Source organism: Megalopta genalis, chromosome 4 (genome assembly GCF_051020955.1).
Source record: "Megalopta genalis isolate 19385.01 chromosome 4, iyMegGena1_principal, whole genome shotgun sequence".
Lineage (NCBI taxonomy): Eukaryota > Metazoa > Arthropoda > Insecta > Hymenoptera > Halictidae > Megalopta > Megalopta genalis.
The window spans coordinates 25635468-25653170 of NC_135016.1; the positions used below are offsets into that span (position 1 = coordinate 25635468).

General features: G+C 40.5%; 2 protein-coding genes across 4 annotated transcripts in view; one reads left to right on the forward strand and one right to left on the reverse strand.

The window, feature by feature from the left end:
* Positions 1-1727: 1727 nt before the first annotated feature.
* LOC117223015 (uncharacterized) lies at positions 1728-13191 on the forward strand. Its single transcript, XM_033475102.2, has 4 exons — positions 1728-2202; positions 4111-5093; positions 8606-10088; positions 11544-13191. Exons 1-4 carry the CDS (start codon positions 2040-2042, stop codon positions 12458-12460), a joined length of 3546 nt encoding a protein of 1181 aa, XP_033330993.2. The 5' UTR covers positions 1728-2039; the 3' UTR covers positions 12461-13191.
* LOC117222989 (tyrosine-protein kinase CSK) overlaps positions 12471-17703 on the reverse strand; it is a 117581-nt gene continuing 112348 nt past the window's right edge. For all 3 annotated transcript variants that reach the window (XM_076520808.1, XM_076520807.1, XM_033475069.2), the window contains one exon: positions 12471-17671. In XM_076520808.1, coding sequence (XP_076376923.1) covers positions 17576-17671 — 96 coding nt within the window. In that variant the 3' untranslated portion in view covers positions 12471-17575. The remainder of the gene's footprint in view (positions 17672-17703) is intronic.

The following is a 17703-nucleotide window of genomic DNA, read 5'->3' on the forward strand; positions in this document are numbered from 1 at the left end:
AAACTTAATTAAATTCCGCGGGTCGAGCGCCCTACGTGTCACGGCACGCTGTTTCGTTTAATTAATTAAGTAAATCACCGAGTCAAGATCGATGCCGGCGAGCTGCGAGCAAAGATGGAAAATTAGATAATGATGGTACAGCCGGGGACGCAGCAATTATAATAATAAGGAAATCTTCTAGGACGCGACCCGTCGAGTTTCATGGGACATTACGGTACGAAGCGACTCAAAAAGGTCTTTGTCCTCGTTCCGGCGCTGTTTACCACGGCGAAGTGATTTTAATTCTAATGCCTCTGGAATGAGTTAGGATAGAGCTGAAACTCGTTTGCTGTTATCGTTGATTGCGCGACCTAACGATATAAACTTATTTATGATTGCTATTTTTTTCCAAACAGGGTCGACGATCCCTGCAATGGTATTATTCGTAGCACTGTAGGGAAGCGTTTCCACTATTTATATACTTAATCAACGTTTATTGCACACGCTTCATTCATTTCTGCTTTTAGCATCAGAATTATCGAACCATAAATGCGGCTAATGTATAACGCTTCGTAGCAATGAAAAGATTGGATTTATTCACAGCTGTAAACAATTTCTCTTATAGTACACTGTAATAGAATAAAGAAATTTCTCATAGAATGATTCTTATAATTTCAGTGACCGTGAATGGAAAAATCAGAAACCAGACATTTTGACTGGTTTGGTAATTCTAGGTGTCAAATCGACGAATTATATCTCATTTGTCGCATTTTAAAGAAATACAATATATCTCGCGACACGAACAAGAAAAAGTCAAGCGATGAAGTTCTCGCGAGGAGAAAAATAGATTTCAATATAATTGTTATCATTCTAGATTACATCTAAGTGTGATTTTGTATAAGCATGCATTTATCTAGAAATCAATACTGATACTGCTTTCGTGACACAGTTCTGAGTACACTTCAAAATTGTGATAGTGTACTCCAGAATTCGACAAGCTACGAAATGAGAAACGCGAATGGAAACTTACAATCTGGCTTAATTAGAAGCTTCGACGGTTTTAAGCTATTATTTTCGGAATCGTAATAGAATACATTTGTAGATTGGCACGAATTCAACGATTCACTAATTTTAACATAATTTTTTTCATTAAATCTTGATGATCGATCTTGAAATAAGACTGGAATGAAAAGAAAATTGTTCTGTAAATGAAAAATTATCATATACGTCAATTTATTATTGCGCGATACGTACAATAGATAGGTTTTATTTTTACTAATAATGAATTGAAATGATTCAAATTTTCATGGTCACGTTTCTTCTATTCTATCAAAATGAGCGTGCTCCAAGTTGCTCAAAACTTGAAAATGTGGTTTCATATAATAGCTAATAAGAAGAATTACAATAATAATAGAAGAATTAGTTGGGTGTTTAGTATCGGTGCGTAACTTCTTCGGAATCAATTAGAATAAACCTTTTCTTGCGGTACACAACGGCAATACATAACTTATCACCGTAACCGCAAAATCTAAAAATAACTACGAAGCCTGGCAAGTTTCTTAGTTCTATTGCCTGAAAGCCATAAACGATGTTACGCTTTGCGCAACATCAGACCCTCCGATAACAAGCCTCATGGGACAAGTAAATAAGGTATGTTTCGCTTCGTTATTTGTCAATAAGCAAGTTTCCAAGTCGTAACGATTTGAATCCCATTTTTAGGAGAAATCGGCCACCGTGCGCCGTGGCCACGCGTTACCTGGAACTAATTGGAAGCAATTTCATTGGAAAGAGTTTGCGCAACTATTATTTCCCGGGATCGAGGCAACTTCAGTCGGCGACCGAGGGGAATTTACCAACAGGTCCTCCACCCGCCCCGTAAACCAATCCCCCAAAATTCGACAATCCCTCCAGGCTTCCGTAATTCGAAATTCCAAGTGACAGGACCACACGCAGCTTGCCAGCGAAACCTATACAACGACGCGGAATCGAACGTGACACGGAAACGGCCGCGAACACCTCGAACAAAAGGACAGAACCGGGGAACCTAACCTGTCTCATCGATGATTAATTTACCGTATAACGTGCCCTTAGTCACACAGATTATGCCGGCACAGAGCATACCGGTGCAGACGAGTCAGAACAACTTACAGCCGTTCCACCAACCGCAAACAGTCACTCAACAAATGCAAACTAGCCCCGCCGCTTTCCCGGCGAATCCGCCAGGTATTTGCACAGTGTTACATGGGACTGACAACATTTCCACCCGGATAAGAAATCTTATATCACAAAGTGAACATGCTTTTGTCAGCTTAAATGTTGCGCGCGCGTTGCCTTTTAGAGAGCGTCCGCTTCGCGTAAACGTAAGCAGTCGGAAAAATGTGGAGATTAATGGCCGTGCTGAACGACTACACTTCCTTTCCTTTGACATCGCCACCCTGCCGTCGTATTTTACGATTCTCGCGAAGGTGGAACGGATTGTTTTGTGCATATCTTTTTCATCGATAAAATGAAAAGAGCGAAGAATCGAGAATCTTTACGGTTCTGTTCAAATCCGTGCTCCTTTTACAATCAAATTCTATTAAAGCGTTAATTTCATGTACGTTTACATCTTGACGACACGAATCTGAATCCTTGGTAAAAATATGTACTTTTATATATATATATATATATATATATATATATATATATATATATATATATACATATATATGTATATAGTACTTTTATATATAGTATATATAAATTACTATAGTACTTTTTCGATCTTTTTTGGAACCAGAAGTTTCAGCTTTAACATTAAAAACGATTTACAGAATATGCATTCATATAGTATATATAAAAGTACTATAGTACTTTTTCGATCTTTTTTTTGCAACCAGAAGTTTCAGCTTTAACATTAAAAACAAATTACAGAATGTGCATTCTAGAAATTTGACGTGTTAGATTAATTTCAGGATGTTTGCGTGTCATTAAATACCAAAAACAGGGCAAATACTGATTTAAGTATTTTACACTTTAGTCAAGAGTTTAGTCAAGTTACAATTTCATACATGTAACGCGTTGGTTCTTTGCGCTCTATCGAATAGATCGTCAACTATTTCATTAAAGTGCACTTTTTAAACCATCTTCCCATAGCAATAGTCTCTCCAATCACTCAAACATGATACATATTGGTATCATGTAGTATCTACTTCCTAGATAACTACACAGTTAAACTGCTTCCTCGTAGCAGCGATCCCTTCGGTTGCTCAAACACGACACGTATCAGTATCATTCAATGTCTACCTCCTAGATAGCTGCAAAGTTAAACTATCTCTTCGTAGCATCAACCTTTTCAATTCGAATAAATAATACACATCGGTATCATCCACTATCTACCACCCAGTTACTTACAAAGTTAAACTGTCTCCTCACAGCAGCAGTCTCTTTAATCGCGGAAACGTGATGCATAACAAAATCATTGATCGTCCATCTTCTCGATAACTGCAAGATTAAACTGTCCCTTTATAGCAATAGTCTCTCGAATCGAATAAATGTGATACACATCGGCGTCGTCCAATGTCTACCTCCTAGATAGCTGCAAAGTTAAACTATCTCCTCACAGCAGCAGTCTTTTTAATCGCGAAAACGTGATGCATGACAGAATCATTGATCGTCCACCTTCTCGATAACTGCAAGATTAAACTGTCTCTTTATAGCAACAGTCTCTCAAATCGAATAAATGTGATACACATCGGTGTCGTCCAATGTCTACCTCCTAGATAGCTGCAAAGTTAAACTATCTCTTCACAGCAGCAGCCTCTTTAATCGCGGAAACGTGATGCATGACAGAATCATTGATCGTCCACCTTCTCGATAACTGCAAGATTAAACTGTCCCTTTATAGCAATAGTCTCTCAAATCAAATAAATGTGATACACATCGGTGTCGTCCAATGTCTACCTCCTAGATAGCTGCAAAGTTAAACTATCTCCTCACAACAGCAGTCTTTTTAATCGCGAAAACGTGATGCATGACAGAATCATTGATCGTCCACCTTCTCGATAACTGCAAGATTAAACTGTCTCTTTATAGCAACAGTCTCTCAAATAGAATAAATGTGATACACATCGGTGTCGTCCAATGTCCTAGATACCTACAAGCCATTCTACCAGCTTCACCAATCGGACATGGTCTTCGCAAACCAACAGTTCATCCCGAACCAGCCGTTCATCCCGAACCAGCCGTACAACCCGAACCAACAGTTCATCCCGAACCCGTTGCTCTACCCCGCGATTGGTCCAACCCAGGCGAATCCACCTGTGGCGCAAACGCAGGCGAACTGGGGACAGTTGCCTCCGAGCATCGTCGAGCAGATTCGCAGCGCTGTGAGCAACACAGCCCCCATATTCATTTTGCCGAGCGGTTGTCATCAGTCGGCGAGTCACCAGCAGCAACCCCCTCCGGTGTATCCGTCGAATCAAGGAGGCGTGTCGCCGGCGACCGGACCGTCGACAGGCTTCAATTACCCGCCGTCAATCTACTGTCCACCCTCGTTCGTCCCCTTTCCTATCCCGTTGCCGCTCTACGAGCCGTTCGCAGGTCCAACTCGCGGCAAGCAGAAGTCGCAGGCTTGCGGGTGTTGCCGGCACCGGCAAGAATCCCCGGAGTCGAGAAATTATCTGCCGAACCCTTTCTGGAATGCCGGCGATGCCGACGAGCACGGTTGCACGGCGACCAACGACGACACCGTCTGCTCGCGGAGAAACTGCCCGGCCTCTATCGGCCTGCAAAGCCTGGCCTCCCAATTCTTATCTTTGCCAGGGGTCATATCGTGCGCGGCCACGCGACTCATTCTCCGCAAGGTGGCTGGATCCAACATCACCAACACCATGGAGGAGATCATGGAGAAGGCGCAGAAAGCCATCGGTTTGCTCACCAAGGATCAGCTGCTGGTCGAGTCCAGGATCGCTCAGCAAGTGAACGCGTTGATCAATCTACACGTGACCACCAACATACCGGCCAGTATTATACCGCTGCTGATGCTGATCCAGGCGAAGGTCAACGTCCTCAAGGCGCAGGTGGAGAACTTGGTGAACAGGAAGATCATGGAGTGCCAGGGCTACGGGTTTGAGGTGAGCTTTCTTTGGAATTTCGTTGCGGGATTGTACCGTAGCGAAACGTTGCTAGAACTTTTCCGAAAACTACGTAAGTGTCTTTCCGCGTATTTGATATACGCGGTTCCCTACGATTTTTTAAGATGATAGGGATAATAAGCTGTGTTTGGTTGATGGTAGACTGCCTGTTGCGTGTTCTTAGAGCTAAAATCGGTGTGGGTGTGTTCTAAAATTGAGATAGTCAGATTCGTGGATTATTCAATTCTTGCGAGGAGTGAGGGAAACGGTCGTCCTGACTGATTAGTTTGCAAAATTATGAAAGTGACCGCCCCAAACTAAGGGTCATCCTGGGGGACGCACACGAAGAATCCGAGTGTCCCAAGAATTAGCCGTAGCAAACAATAGTCCAGAAAATGTCTTTTCTCGGTGGAACATGCATACCATAAAGAAAAACGACTGGGAAATGACATTTGGTGACCAACTGTGGATCATAAAGGAAATACTTGAGTAGAAGACGGAAACGGCTTTTAACCTTTTAGGTACGGCTGAATTCTGCGCGAGGCTATTTCTCTGGACGGCAGAGTCTGATGTGTACTGTACAGAGTCTGATACTGTATATACAGGGTGTCCCAAAAATGTATCGCAATCCGAAAGTGGCGGGTTGCTCAGGCCATTTGAAGCAACTTTTTCCTTTACAAAAATTTTCTCCGAGGCACCGTTAACGAGTTATTAACGAAAAACAGTGATCAATGAGAGGCGTGCTTGGCTGGCGTGAGGCGATCGAGCCAATGAGCGGAACTGGGCTTCGTGCGCTGGTTCGCTGGACCGCCTCGCGTCAGCCGTACTCGATTCTTATTGGTCACTGTTTTTCGTTAATAACTCGTTAACGGTGCTTCGGAGAACATTTTTGTAAAGGGAGAAGTTGCTTCAAATGATCCGAGGAACCCGCCATTTCCGGATTGCGAGACATTTTTCGGACACCCTGTAGACTGTTGTAAATCGATGTGAAGACAAAAGAAGTGTGAAACAATGCATATGAAGACGATTATTTGGTTCAAACGATGAGCGAGTGAGCTACTAGAGCAGGCCACTATAGTGGCGCGTCGTCCAGAGAGATGACATCCGCGAAAGCCACTATAGTGGCGCGTCGTTCTGAGAGATGACATCCGCGGAAGCCACTATAGTGGCGTGTCGTGCCCAATGATTAACGAAATTGCTTACTACGGGTGGTTTGGAATTCCGGTTGTTTTGTCCAAATGTATAAAATAAGCTATTTCTTTGGGCCTTCGGTCCCTGGGTTATCCACATCATCCATTTCGTCTTCCCAGGGACGTGGATGGCCAGCAATGTTTGAATCGAGGACATCATATTTCCTCGCTTGATTTATAAAGATTCCGTCATACAACGGAGCAGTAGGAACGTTTGAAAAATTGTACGGAGTCGTGTTCGTCCGATAAAGATTTATCAGAAACGCATATTTGGTTTTAGAAGTTCAAATACTGCACGAACAATGGGATTGGGGGACTGTAACTTTGCGTCACGTTGATTCAATTTAAGTCATGCTTCAACAGTGAATCCTACTTTATAGCATCGCGCTGTCTGATAACGGTTTAAGCCTCGGCAAAGCGGTATCTATGCTATATTTTTCAGAATTTCGTCATTCATGAGAAATAAATACTAACGCATTCCACAAAACGTGACAAGATTAAAGTAGCAATAATTTCGTTCACATTGCATCCTCATTTCGTCCAAAATCACGCGAAAAATCAAATGCAGTTCTGTCTGAAGACAAAAAATCGTACTGTTCAACGATAAAACTTGATAACCGATGTAAAATTGCTGTGTGCAAAACTATACGATGAGAGAGCTTGATAAACGAAGCGAAATTGCAGTTTGTAATTGTTCTTTATCTAGAATAGAACCAGAGTTACGATCCAGCTTAGTTTCTAGATTCGTCATCCGTGACCACAAGTTTTTGCTTGACAATCGGCGGATTGGAACTGGACGCGATCCTTCAACGCGTCTCCGATAGCTGTTGCCATCGTTCCGTCGTGTTATCCTCTCCCAATTTGCCCATCTAAGTTTTCACCATATTTATTTTCCATCAGAACTGTCTTGTTTGTTCTCGCTCAGCTGTTCTCCCCCATGTGTCTCACGCATCGTACGTACATCATTAAGCTGGAAACACAATTAAGATAACAATTTTCTGGCGTCGAGCGCGCCGTGTCTCCGAGACATCTATCCAGCAATTTCGAGCGCGAAAAGGGGGAGCTAAGCGGGAGCTGGGGTGGTTATTATCAAAACACGTTGTTCGCCTAAGCTGCAGGTGCGAGAGCCGCGACGTTTACGCGCGTCTTCATTTACATTTCACTCGGGGCGAGTTACTCTTTGCGCAAAATCAACGTTATCTGAAAGAGAAAAGGGAGAAAAAATGATGTTTAGAGAATTCATCATCGATGACTGCGATTTTGACCGTGAAGTGCTTTTCGTAGCTGGGCGAATGAAGTGGGAGAGACTGAGGAAAATAGTTTAATCCTGGGCTTGTGAGAGGACTTATCGGTCAGTTAGGCTATCAGTTGTTTTGAACGCATCCTTTGACTCCATAAAAAGATCGTTTCAATTATACGAAAGGAATGAGGACATCCAATCAGGACATTGCTACCTCGATTAACCCCTTGCCATACTTTCACGAGTCTGACACGTGACGGAGATTTCTAGTAATAGTCTGTTAAGTAAGAACGCTATTCCGTTCTTTTTAGTCTGAATAAAATTCTGATTTCTTGCCATCAGCATTTAAACATTTAAGTAAATGTAGACACGCGATAAGTATAAATTGTCTTCTTTCTTTGAATTTGTTACAATCGAGAAACTTCTAATCATTGTAACCACGAAGAAAATAGTACGGTAAGGGGTTAAACAGAGCCTTAACCAGTTAACTGTGGCGATCTCTTTGCAAAGCGTCCCCCCCACCTCCCGCGTGTGTTGTGCACCACCACTGCACTGCTTACGAGTTAGCTCTCAAGAAGTTACGAATCCAACTCAAATTATTTATAATTTTCATTTGTTCGTTTCATTTCGTCTTGACCTTTAAATATTTTAAACATATTAAAATTTACGAATATAATTTAGTCTTCGCCAGAATTACAATTGAAATATTAAATTGTAACAAAATTCTACGAATGACGAATGGAACGTGCCTCGGAGAAATTTTTGTAAAGGAAAAAGTTGCTTCAAATGGCCTGAGCAAGCCGCCACTTTCGGATTGCGATACATTTTTGGGACACCCTGTATATACAGTATCAGACTCTGTACAGTACACATCAGACCCTGCGGTCCAGAGAAATAGCCTCGCGCAGAATTTAGCCGTACCTAAAAGGTTAAATAAGCAGAATCTTCCGTATATCTTCTCACCCTTCACGTATTATCCGGAGAAACAGCTGAGAATTTATCCTCTAACTAGCATAAGAAGCAGCCACCGCACGTTGAAAAATAACAAAACTCTGACCAACTGAACATGGTCTTTCCACCAGGTAGAAACCAGCGGACCGATAGAGCCTGCAGTACTTGCATTGAAGTCGAACGCGGAGCTGCGACAATTGCTAGCCGCCCTCAGACAAAAGGAGTGCGACGAAAGGGTGAACGCAAACTTCGCCCCGTACAATTCCCAGCGGGTGATCGCCGAGTCGCGTCTGCACAACGTCCAGGCGAAGATTCGACAGGTGGAGGCCGAGTTAGACAACCGTAGGAACACAACCGCGCCAGGACCGACGCTCACCTCGCAGATCATACGTCAATTCTCGGAATCCCGGTGCACCTACGGCTACGCCCCGGCCAAGTTGTTCGAACCATGCGTCGTCCCGGATTCCCCGGATCCCTTCTCGCCAGCCGTTCGCAATCCTAGGAGACTATACATCAAACCCCACCAAGGAGGACCCCAGCCGACGAAGCCGGAAGACCAAACCAAAGGGACCAGTACGTCCGAGGAAACGCCAGCCAGCAAGGACACAGGAACCGGCGAAGGAAGCGCGCGATCTGAAACGAAAGACCAATCAGTCGGTCGACGATGCAGCCGCGAATCTTGCATCTGCGAGCTGACCTCGTCGGAGGATAGTCTCGACGAGGATAAAAAAAAACTTCGAGCGTTCAGTGATCGGGATGCTAGTGTCAAGATTAAAGGAAAAGTCACCGTCGTCGAGGCTCGGTTCGAGGCTGAAATTGACTACTCGAATGTCGGAGATGCTGAGTGTCAGAGGCCGTGTAAAGTATTAGAGGCTCTGGAAGAAGATGACGCGCAGAAAGTTAAAGAAACAGAAGCCGAAGAATTGCCGAAGCTAGACGAGATTGGGGGAACTGGAGGCGATGATGGAGCATCGTCGAAAGTAGATGAGAAGCCACAGGCTGAGTCCGAAATAACTGAAGACACCAAGGAAGAAATTGAACGGAGCGTCGAGGAAGAACAGACGGCCTCGGAGGATCCTAAAGATCCTGAAGTAAAAGGGACCAAGAAATCTGTTAAGGATCGAAAGAAGAAAGGATACGCGTGTGTGCGGGTGATCAAAGCTAATAAAATGTCTGACATAAGACATGTCAGTAAACCTAAATCAAGAACGAGCTTCCAAAAAGGTACCGCAAACGATGGTAACGCCAATTCGGATAAATCGGATCAGAATAACTTAGGGAACACATCGAAAACGGAAAATGTCCAGGTTGTTGCAATGTTGACCGGTAGTGTGTACGACAAAAGTGGCGGCGACTTTGGCAGATGTACGATAAGAAACAAGTTCACCGATTCAAAGTTGGTGGGTGTGGAGGATTCTACAAACCCGGTATTGAGGGTCGACAACCCGGAGAATGCGAAGAATGAGAATTACGCGTGCCTCCGTGCAGAAAAGATCAGTTCCCAGAAGGTATGCGATATGAACGATGAAAGGAAGCGCGAGAGTGGATTAAACTCGCGTTTGGAAGAACCGACTCAAAGGCAGTCGATGCTTGTGGAAGACGCTGGATCGCATAGTGAGTACAGCGTGTGTTCTTACATGGTCGAAATATCTATGATCGGAATACTCGATATTCTCGTTTACACTTGGAATAGTTTTCCGGATTGTAGCGATTGTATTGGGTCTACCGGAAAGTTCTGTCCGTTTTTTAATTGAAATATAACACAACTTTCACACATTTAATAATATTTATTGTAGAATATACTTTCCATCGTTACTTATGACTTCTTGCCAGCGTGATGGCAACTTGTAAATGCCATTTTTTAAAAATTATTTATTTTTAGAGGCGAAGAACTCAACTAGCGCTTGGTTGACATCAGCTTCAGTTTTGAATTTTTTTCCTGTAAAAAGTTTTGCAAAGAGAGAAACAAGTGATAATCGGAGGGTGCTAGGTCTGGGAAGTATGGTGGATGCGACAGAATTTCCCATCTTAGCTCTGCGATTTTCCGACGAGTCGCCAAAGCAGCATGTGGTCTGGCATTATCATCGGTAGCCATGTTTTCACGATCGCGTCTCACTTAATAATGACATGAGACGTCTTTGTTTCAGTTTATTTAGGAGAGTACATTTGTGTGAATGCAATGATAAAGAGAGATAGACATATATGTCTCAAATCAACATGTGCGTATGGATTGAAACTTGAAGTGACACTATCGGACAGAACTTTCCGGTAGACCTAATAATTTCTTCAGTTCTTAACACTTCCACGACCGCGCTAGAAACCTCAAAAATTTTCATAAAATTAAAATATTTCATTCGATTAAACAAAAATTACGAAGCAAACTCGTATGACATCAATTACTTCATCAGCATTCGTACCTTTTGCAAATCGTAATAAAATTAAGCAATCATTGTTAATTTTTCATTAATTATCAATTCGGTCGTAAATCGACTGAATTTAAAACGGGGAAATCTCCCCGTTCGGTTGGCTAAGTGTTAAAATGTTTAAATATCGTAACTATTATACTATTATAGAGATTCATACTTTTATAAAATACCAAGGAAAAATTGATAAATTAGTAAAATTAAGTAGTATACACTAGATATTTTGAAATTAATATTTTACCAATTTTGAAACGTTTTAACAAGTTCCAGATAGCTTCGTATCTAATCTATCGCGTACGCCTAATAATCAACGGCATAGAATTGCAATAACAAAGCAATAATTCAACTACTTACGAAATAACGCACGTAAGCTGATCAGATAGATTTGAAATAAAGTAAAGTAAAATGTCTCGATCAATTTCGGTTATACTCTGTGCTAATCTTATCAGTTTATCTATCGATCATACTGTCATTGAGACAAATTAATCGTATATTCTGCCTACAATTTAACCTCTTATTGAAACAAACAAGATCTACTTTGATCTTCTACAACGTTATAATACTCAACGTTTAAATACTCGTTGGTTCTTTCCTCAAGATTTCATTGTTTTCTTGCGCGCATCAAACCAACAATGATGAATTGCAGGCCAAAAAATGATCGAAGAGTTCAAACGCTTTCCTCCATTGATGCGAGCGAAGTCGAACGCGAAGATAACGAGGCTCTCGCAGTGTGTTCGTCGTCGGAACGGTGCTGTGCCGGATTCCTCGAAGATCGGTTGCAATGGAATCACTTCCGGTTCCCAAGACACGAAATCCGAGGACGGCGTCGCTTCCGCAATTCGCTCGACGATCGGAGATCGATTCGGCTGGCTGGTAGACAATGCGCCGAACTTACAGACTATCTTCTCAAACCTGTACCTCGGTAAATTATGGAATGCCAACGGCGTTGTTTCCTTACGTCGAAGCAACACGGCAGCGAATAAAACAGCGATTTCTCGAAAAGATGGTTGGATTTTACTTCCGACGGACATCGATCGCAGAACGCCGACCAACTCGTCGGAAAGTTACGTTCCCGTCGGTAGCAAACTGTACAGAGTACGTAAAATGAGGCACACGATAATTAGAGGCGTAGGAGACAAAAGTTACGTGCTAATAGGTGGATCGACTAGCGAGCAATTACGAAAATTGTCGGGGACGAGGTTGACGCAGCCGTCGAGAGTTCGCAGAAGCTTCGTAATTAGAAGTCGATTAAAAGATCCACGAAATTCTGAGCGAACGCGTCCCTGTATAACTTTCAGACGATTCGAAACGAATAAAATGTCTGCGAGACCGGAACAAACCGATCGTCGTTTGAGATCTAGCGAGAAATTTTGTTCTTTATCGGACGATCGATCTGTTGGCAATTTTCATACTGAAAAGGATAGTACGGTAGACAGGAAAGTTTCGTTGACGGTGGATGCAGAAAACGGTGTTACCATCGATTGTAACGCCTTTTCCGACGACAATTCGACGGCTGAAAGCGAGCAGGTAACAAATATACACGACTATTCTGCGGAACAATAACAACCAAACGTTTAGTCGAACGAATATCACGAATTTATTAGCATTTGGCAGTAAAATGTAACATTGGAAGTTAAATAGAAAAAATGCCGAGATAAGAACAGGCGAATTTATTACAATTGTCGCGTTTCCCTTTCCTGTGCGCGATGATATTCTTCTTCGGATGTAACTTGGAATTTTGTGACTGCGCCGTAGAACATCGTCGAAACGTCTCGTCGAACACTGGGCGTTTTCGGAGGACCCAGAAACCTATTTTACGGCGCAAATTTTCCGAATCCACTTGCGCAGGATGTCCCATGAAATGCGAGACTCGCCACGAAGATACGAACAAAATATTACGATTATAGAAGATCGATTGCATCAACGGTGATGCAATTATACAATGTTCGTAAAATGAGTTCAATGATCCGATAATACATGTTGTAGAATTTTTTCTTAATTGTACGATCTTATCGTAACAGAACTAATGTGTAATATTCATTTTTACAGACAGCACAACAATATAGAAATTAAAATGCACGATGCTATGCTGAAATTCCTTTAAAAGTAGACAATTATAGAAATAATTACGAGTGCAAAAGATGATAATTACTATTTTCCCTCGATGAGTGTATTGTCGGTCTCGTATTTCATGAAGCGCTCTGCACGTTAAAAACTGCGATATGAAAAAAATGAGTTACATGTACATGTGCGCATGCTCCCGTAGCTGGAAATAATTACAACCGGTGAACGAATGCAGTGTAACTTCTCCTTCCTTTATTAACCGTTAATTCACTTCGTTAACTGTCGCATGGTCTGGTCGGCGGACCAGTTCACCTCGCCGCTATAGTAGCAATCCCTATCGAGAATCTTTAGAATTGTAGCGGAGTAACAACGCGAGTGACCGCGGTCGAACTATACTTGAACATTCTTGGGGGGGTCGTTCCAGACCGGACTTTATGGAGGCCAAAAACATGGATACTCTTCACAATACACCGTGTTCCATATCGTCGTCGCATATACTTCTAGTCACATTCATTCGTCCTCGAAAGCGGACCCAGATGCACCCTTAACTTATAGTTAACACACTCGTGTCCATGGTTACCATGTAGTCTGTTATTCAATGTATACATACATACATATATATATATATATATTATATTATATTATATTATATTATAATATATTAATATTATTATACAATATTATATAATATTATATGATATATATTATATTATATTATATTATATTATATTATATTATATTATATTATATATATGTATGTATGTATTCAATATATATATTAAACTTCTTACAAGCTAGAATAGATTTTTATCCTGAATAAAAAATAAACGAATTCAACACACTGCTCACATTCAGAAGACTGCGACACCGTTCTGTGCGACGAGTACAGTAATTCCTCGTTAACATCGCATTTTGTCCATATAATATATTCCCTCCATAACGCTATACTGTATTTCCTCCGCAGCGACGTATTTCTATCTCTGTCATCTTGCAACTGAATCAGTAACGAAGCGAAAACCAATCGGAAAGCAACGAAACAGGAAGTAATATAGCATCGACTGATTTCGAGCTTCTCGACGTCTTTAAATCGTTACGGAGGAAATACCGTTTTTCTATTCTCAGAAGTTCGATGAAAAAAAAATCGAGTTGGCAGCTAATCGGCACAAAGACGAAACAGTGCTTTTCCACTTCGGTTGTAGGACGTTACGGGAGGAGAATACTGTACTCGTGTAGACAGCGATTTTCACAGAACAAGTAACCGTTGTTGCACACTGTAACCGGTAGCAATAATCATGCTGCTTGATAGAGGGTACAACATAGTACGGAGGGGACGGGTCCAATGTTCAGAGCGGAAACGTAAAGAAGTACAAAGCAAGGACGCGGATATACTCGCGGGCGTCTAAAACAACTTCGTAACGTGAAAAACACGGTTCAGAGATATAATTGTTCGGGAACGTTAGGTACTGATTAGAGCCATATACATTATGTTACATGTCATCGAAGTTATAAATGGACTGCACGTTTATAAATACGCTACACGCTTAATACGACTACCTACTACTTTCAAACTATAGTCGAGTTAAGGTCAATCTGTCGCTCAGGGCCAATTGCGAAACCGTCTTCCCTGTTCTTTAAAGGTGTGCCCATTTTAGCACAATCAGTGGTCATAGAAAATATTTTACCAGAATTGTGAATATAGAATTGAATAGAAAAAAATTGTATATACATATTAGAGAAAAACGATGAAAGAACTACTTATATTTAAGATAATATTTATAATAAACGTAATACTTTTGTCCGTTTACCAAACAAAGATTATAGAAGATTTTAAGCAATACGACAAAATATTAAAAGAATTTCCTAAACGCTCGATATTGAATGAACCTTTTCTCAAATTGTAATTAATTTTGCTATTATTTACGCTGAAACAACGTATTATATTAAGCACTTACAGAATATACGCGGATGTTAAGTACGATCCTAACGAAAGCTTAATAAATTCATAGTTTCACTTGTTGTCGAATAAAATTTTCTACAAACGGCATACATCATTCATTAATTATAATTCTTAAAAAATAAACTCTGAGATTGTTCTAGATTTGTTTGCACGAATACATTTTGTCAAAGGTAGTTTTCTGAACAGATATTTTTCGAATCTTAATGTATTTAATTAGTTTTTCAATTATCTCTAAGGTATAAATTTGATTGTGCTAAAAAGTCTGTCCTGTTTGTTATTCGCATATCTCTATCGCAAATTTTATTATTCTTAAATGCATTACAATAGCGAAAGTCTGTCAGTTTCCGCGGCGGGAAACACGGCCATGAGTCGTCGATTGATGTTAACCAGACTATAAACATGCTCTCTCTCACACGTGACAGAGTTGCTTAGCAATTAATATTATCGTTACGAAGCTTATTCAGTCGCGACGATCCTTCTTCCAGATGCTATTGCAAAACAATTAACAAATGCGAGGAACTGAGTACATTGCCTTGTTTTTTCTTTTTTTTCTTCTTCTTCTTCTTCTTCATCTTCTTCATTTAATTTTCTAACAACAAGTCTCCGAGTGTATACGACTCTGACAAAAAGTATTACAGACGTCCCGTTCACAAGAAACTTTTGTGCTTAAAGCGAGAAACTTTATACCGATATGATACCAATTTATAATCATCTGATAATCCAGGATACTTTATGCTTAGAGTATTTTTACCTCTATATCTTTCTCTTTCACACTTTCCCACACTTTCTCTCCTCTAATTCGTCGAAATCCGCCTACCCTCTATGAATAAATATTCTTAGTCCTTTAATAACTGTTGGAAAAAGTATTAAATAAGTCATGGGATCCTATATTACAGAAGAAAGAGATAGAATAACACGAAAGTCTACGATTCTTTTAATTATTTCTAGTAGATGTGCAAGATGGTCCGCGTGAAGTGTTAGAAACCGTCTCCTTAGAACTACAACAGCATCGACTAATATCTTTTTACGTTACAACTTGTCTTTTGTCATAACAAGACCTGTATGCAAAATAAACATTTTCTGCATCAGTTGCAAGATACTGGAATGAAATAAAACTTTATTTCGTCTTTTCTTAATTTGCGTAAATTGAGCATAACATTATAATATTCTTCAATTCTTGTAATATTTGTACTGTTTTATATTTCACCTACTCATTTTATAAATACATAAAACCGGTAGTCTAATTTTAACTCTTTAGTTAGGCAAAATAACGAAAAATGGTTGAATTAAATATGTTATTCAGTTTTTCAAAAGCAATTCTCACAGATAGAAAATAATATAACCTTGAACCTTAAAAAGATATTAGTTCATATCTGCTATAGTTTCCATCAAAACACATGTAACACTTCACACGGACCACCCTGTGCATATATAATATTCCATATGAGTTTCTTTACTGTTTTGTGGCATTATGTTGCGTTACATTGGTGCGATTGCGCATGGACAATTCGATATCGCGGCGTAAATCAATCATTACCTTACGAACTAGAATAAAAAAAAAGAATTATGAACAATCCACGATATTAAATTTCCTAACCAAAATCAACCGTATTCGAAATATTAATTCTTTTCTCGATAATCGGATATGTACAAAACTATTTACAGATACATTTACACTACTATATATATATATATAATATATTTATATATCTCGCAGGGTTAACTTAAACAATCCATGTGTACCTTGGCTGCAATAATTTAGTTTTAAAAATTAATACTTCACTATGACGAATCTTTGATTAAAGAACTTACACGACTAACATGTAATATACAGCTTGCTGCAGCGTTCCTCAAAACAAAGGGAAAAATCTCTCAAACCACGCACATAGGTATAAATCTTCTAATCCCCAACTATTTTCCGTCCGGTTTTACAGTTACGTAACAAAAAAAAACTCTCTCTCTCTCTCTTTCTCTCCGACATCCAACCTTACGAGTTTAAGTTCAAAAGATTATTGTATAAGTGGGTGCTTATATAGCGACCATTTCTGTTTATCTATCTGTTTAAATTCAGTTCAATGTAAGGCGCTTCATACACCCGGAAAGATTTCAAGGGCCGTGAGAACGACAAAAAAGCCCATTTCGGAAGTCCACGTAGCTCTCGAGAGAAAACGTGACTATAAAAAGGAGTTAAGTAATAGGTAAGTATTTCATAGTCAAAGAATTCATCCAACTCCGAGCTCTCCTTCTAAGTACTACCTGAAGTACAAGTTAAAATTCCTTTATTCCATCTTTTATCCCGTCGTGTGAACCTCTCAAACTTGGCCAAAGGCACGATTGACGCAGGTGAATGTGTACGCAGAATATTCTCATACAAAAAAAAACAAACAAACAAAAAAACTCAAACAGGCTCTATCCATAGAAGATTAAAGATAACAATAAATACAAGCGACGTGGATACTATTTTGTACAATGAAAGAGAAAGAAAAATGTACAATGAAAGAAAACACACACGTTGCATTCTCTGGGGAGAATCATTTAGAGGCACTACCCCCTCCTCTCCGCCCCTGATTCCAACGAAATGTCGACCCTGGGAATGCTAATTTCGTGTTTCCTGTCTTTTTTAGATCGAGCCTACTAAAAATAAGTGGCGTCTCCTTTTAATTCACACCTTTGGTGTACTCGGCTTTCAGTTGACCCAACACTATTTTTATATCGTAAAAAGTCGGTCGCTTTTCAGGCTGTAAGTCCCATGCCTGGCGAAGAATATTCGATTAATTACAATTTC